At 37.3% G+C, this 5,071-nt stretch overlaps 1 protein-coding gene across 1 annotated transcript; it reads left to right on the top strand.

Moving 5' to 3' along the window:
* Positions 1 to 3,054: 3,054 nt before the first annotated feature.
* On the top strand, positions 3,055 to 4,414 carry LOC136213741 (uncharacterized). Its single transcript, XM_066002840.1, has 2 exons — positions 3,055 to 3,552; positions 3,885 to 4,414. Exons 1-2 carry the CDS (start codon positions 3,072 to 3,074, stop codon positions 3,896 to 3,898), a joined length of 495 nt encoding a protein of 164 aa, XP_065858912.1. The 5' UTR covers positions 3,055 to 3,071; the 3' UTR covers positions 3,899 to 4,414.
* Positions 4,415 to 5,071: the final 657 nt, after the last annotated feature.

Here is a 5,071-nt window from a genome sequence, read left to right as displayed (position 1 = left end):
ACACAAAAGAAACTATATGTATATGAAAATAATAGGTACAACACATTTATACAAAAAAATGTGAAAATAATAAGTAAATCTTATGAATAAGAAAATAACATTTACCCAAAAATAATTTCATTCAATAATCAACAAAATAACCCAAATATCCCAACACTATATATATATACATAACTAATATAGTTTTAATTACCAAAAATAACATATACTAATATCTATCAATTATTTCTCAAAATATCAAGTAACTATCATTTAAAACATAGCCTAAATTAATAAAAAGGAAATACATATACATAATTATACTTATATTTAGAAAATAGTATAAAAAATGGTATACAAATATTATCAAATAATTATATATGCTAAAGGTCCAAAATAATTTGAAAAACATATATTACATAATTATACATATATATATTAAAGATTAAAAGCTTAAAAGTTAGGAAAAGGGGACTGAAATGGCATTTTTTACGTTTTGGCAGATTTACCGACGGAAAATCCGTCGGTAAACAGAATTTAGTGACAGAATAGGTAAATTACAGCAGTACTCCTAAATGTTTCCAGATTTATTCAAAAGCTTTAAATTAAATCTAATTCAATCGTTTTGGATTTCCGAACTACCAAAGATGGATCATAGTCGAAAACGGAAGTTCCTAAACGACGTTTTTTATTTCAAAACATTATTTAGAAATTTCTTTTAAATTAAAAAACTTATAATTACAACGTTTTCGATACCCGCACTACCTTTTTATCGGATCACGGTTCGTATTGGGATATCAAAACGAGGTTTTTTATTTTAAAACAAAACCGAATTTTATTCAACACGAGATGAAAATTAAATAAATACGCTAATTAAATAAAATGTGACAAAATAAATAAATATCTAAACGAATAAAAACTATAGCATAAAAAAATAGAAGAAGAGAATAAATTAAATAAAATAAAGAGTCTAGTCCTCGGATAATACCTTAAATTCGGTATCTGACGGTCGAAGCCGATTGATTCCACGAACCACGATCTTCCGTTTTTAATGAAAATTTAGTAAAAATTGAACTTTAGGAAATTTGGAATTTTTGAGAAAAAAAAATATTTTTTCTCAAAAAAATCACTCTCTCTCTCTCTCTAAAAATGTTTAGAGTGAGAAAGCTCTCCCCAAAAATCCTCCTCCTTTTTTGCATGGGGATCCGTGCCTTTTATAGGCAAACGGGTCCCCGAACCAATGGGCGACGCCCAAAGGAAATTGGGCGTCGCCCATTGGGGTTGGGCGGCCGCCCAACAAGAGTTGGGCGGCCGCCCAACATTTGTTGGGCGATCGCCCAACAATCGTTGGACGACCGCCCAACGGTCGTTGGGCGTTCGCCCGACGTGGTTGGGCGCCCGCCCGACGACCCTCGGGGCGTGCCTCGCGCCGTCGGGCGTGCGCACCCCGCGGCCGCCGAGCGCGCGTTCCGCGCCGTCGGACGCTCACACGTCGCGGCCGCCGAACGCGCGCGTCGCGCTACCGGGCGCGTGCGCTCCGCGGCCCACGAGAGCGCGCACCGTGCCACCGGACCCGAGCATTGCTCGGACGTCGAGAGCGTGCCACTCGCGGTGCGTCCGACGGACGCCGAGCGCACGTCCCGTGCCTCCGATTTTTCTTCGCTTATTATTCTTTATATATTTTTTCAAAACTTCCGGAATCAATCGCTTCAACCGTCTTGTTTTCAGATTTTCGTCACAGGTCCTCCGACTCGGTGTCTACAGCTGTTTTTGTTAGCATATTAATGGTGCTCATCTCCTTTCCATCATTTCTAAAGTTTTTCCACCATTACCTATTATTAGCTTAAACGGTGCTCATCTCCATTAATCACCGATTCACCGATTTCGATTTCAATTTCTTGATTACCGATTTACTAATTTCGATTCAGATTTCCTATTCTTCCTTAGTTCCTGTTTTCGATCTGCATTTCCGTTCGACTGCTTCATCTTATATTCGGGTTCCTAATTTCTGTTACGATTCCAATCGTCTTCTCCGGTTGTCTTGTTTGATCAGTACTCTTCACTTCCCCTGGTTTCATCTTTGATCTGTTTTCATTTCTCTCTTCTATACTTTGACTGAAATGACAGAACCAGGATTTATCGATTTCGAAGTTTCTTCCGACTCTTCTCCATCTCCATCTGCGATAGCTAAATCGCCGGCACCTCCACCAGAGTTATTCTTACCGGAATTGCCTGTTACTGCTCCGGTTCCTCCAACAAACAGACGTGTAACTTTCAATCAGTCACAAACAATGGATTCTCATTCACCAACTGGTGGTTTGCTGATGTCTCAACTGAACTCCAAGGTACACAGGCCTAATTTTTCTGATACTGTCCTATCTCCTACACCATTACATGAGATGAATAATAAACGGTTTCATGACGAAAATACTTCTAGACATCGGTCTTCTTATGTTCAAGATGACCATACATACTCTCTACAGCTTACTGTAGCTGATAATCCAGGCACTGTGCTTGTTACAGTTCCATTGAATGGTTCTAATTACGTTACTTGGAGGCGAGCTATATTATTGGCTCTCTCCACTAAGGAGAAACTTGATTTTGTGCTTAGTGATGACTTTACACCTAGCAAAACCTCACCAGACTTTCATAAATGGCAGCGGACTAACTGCATGGTAATGTCCTGGATCTTAAATGCAATTTCTAAAGATCTAGCAGATGCTTTTGTGTTCTCTTCTTCTGCTAGAACACTCTGGAAGGAACTTGAACAACGTTTTGGAGGATCAAATGGTCCTCTTCTTTACCAACTGAAAAGGGAGATTAATGCCTGTAGACAGGGAAATCTATCAATTGCACTATATTTTACTAAGCTTAAACGTTCATGGGATGAGTTAGCCTACCTATGTCCTATTTTTGTGTGTTCATGTGAAGCTTCTCACATCTGTACTTGTTTAGTTACACAAAAGATGACTGAATCATATAATACAGATAAGCTAGTGCAATTTCTTATGGGCCTTCACTCTGACTATTCTCCTGTTATACATCAATTGTTGTTATTAGATCCTTTACCAAGTTTACACAAAGCTTATTTAATGTTGCAAAATGTTGAGAAACAAAGGGAGGTCAATTCTGATCATGTTCAATTGGAGATTGCTGCTCTTGCTACAAAATCCTCTGTTCCTACTACATCTAGTAACTTACATGGTCAGAAAAGAGATTCAAGCAACAAGGCTGATAGGTTTTGTACTCATTGCAACAAGCCCGGTCACGAGAAGGATTCCTGTTTCAAACTTCATGGGTTTCCTGAATGGTTTCAGGAGTTTAAAAAGAAGAAGAACAAGAACTCTAAGACTCGTGCTAATCATGTTTCAATTCCAGGAGATACACCTTTGGACAGATCTGACTCTGAAAACAAGGAAAACATGTCTTCTAACTATACCATGCCTCATGGCTTTGCCCAACTGGTTCAGACTGAAGTTCAAAGAGTTATGAAGAACAAAAATCCCTTATCATTTGGTGATGAATATCCAGTAAACTCCTCAATGCCTTTGGCAAACTTTTCAGGTTTTGCAGGTATATCTTCTAATTCACAATTAAATTCCACTTATTCTTCCAAATCTACTTCTCCTGTTTGGATTATAGATACTGGAGCTACATCACATATGTGTAATATGCTTAACATTTTTACTTCTATTACTTCTATTACTTCTAATAATTGGGTTCATTTACCAGATGGATCCAAAAATAAAATTACACATGTTGGTTCCATTACCATAAATTCTGATTTTATACTTCAGAATGTTTTACATATCCCTACTTTTACTCATAACTTGTTATCGGTTGGACGTTTAATACATGATTCTCATTTCGTTCTCCATTTTCCCCCTCATTTTTGCTTATTTCAGGCCCCTCGGTCTGATCATGCTGTTGCTGTCGGTTTCTTTCAAAGAGGCTTATACTACCTTACAGCTCAATCTTTTGATCCTACTACTATAGCCACTTATGTTTGTAATAAAGTTGACAATACTCCATCTATTTTTCCTACTTTACCAATTACTAATGTTGTTCATGACAGTGATTCTGTTTTTTTTGTGGCATCATCGACTAGGGCATGCTTCAGCATCCAAGTTAGCACATATTTCCGTTGTTCCTACTGTTTCACATACTATGTCATGTACTATTTGCCCTATGGCTAAACAACACCGTCTTTCTTTTTCCCGTACTGATATATCTACTACTTTACCATTTCAATTGTTACATATGGACCTTTGGGGACCTTATAAATTAGCTACCCTTACGGGCGCTAAATATTTTCTGTCCATTGTTGATAATTACACACGTGCTACTTGGACTATTCTTTTAAGTGATAAAAGCCAAGTTTTTAGTGCCATTAAGTCATTTGTTGTCTTAATTGAAAATCAATTCAACACCAAAATTAAACAAATTCGGACCGATCACGGAACAGAGTTTCTTAATCACAATTGCCAAGATTTTTTTTTCAAATCAAGAAATTTTTCATCAGAAATCTGCGGTTTATACCCCTCAACAAAATGGGATCGTTGAACGTAAACATAAACATCTACTTGAAATAACACGTGCATTATTATTTCACGCATCCCTTCCTAAAAAGTTTTGGGGTGAAGCACTTTTAACCGCTACTTATCTCATTAATCTACTACCAACTCCACTATTGGATTGGAAATCTCCTTACGAAAAATTACATGGCACAAAACCGAATTATTCTTTTCTTAAGGTTTTTGGTTGTCATTGTTTTGTTTCTAATCTTCAACCATCCCGTGATAAATTGGATCCTCGTGCATTTCCCGGCATTTTTGTTGGTTACGCCTTGGATCATAAAGCATATAAAATTTATAATCTTCAAACACATAAAATCATTATCTCTCGTGATGTTGTGTTCAATGAAAATTTTTTCCCACATGCTTCAACTCCTTCTAATTCAAAACCTATACAAGTTGAATCTACCACATTTCCGGTTACCAATATTATACCTTGTATACCATCTAATATTACCACTATAACAATTCCTAGTACCAATCCGTCCCCTACACCTATCAATTCGTCACCCACTATT

Source organism: Euphorbia lathyris, chromosome 1 (genome assembly GCF_963576675.1).
Source record: "Euphorbia lathyris chromosome 1, ddEupLath1.1, whole genome shotgun sequence".
In the NCBI taxonomy this organism is placed as follows: Eukaryota; Viridiplantae; Streptophyta; class Magnoliopsida; order Malpighiales; family Euphorbiaceae; genus Euphorbia; species Euphorbia lathyris.
This window is presented reverse-complemented; position numbering and strand designations above follow the sequence as displayed.

Excerpts from the sequence above, each read along its gene's own strand:
- LOC136213741 (XM_066002840.1), top strand. The coding sequence starts at position 3,072 with ATGTTGCAAAATGTTGAGAAACAAAGGGAGGTCAATTCTGATCATGTT.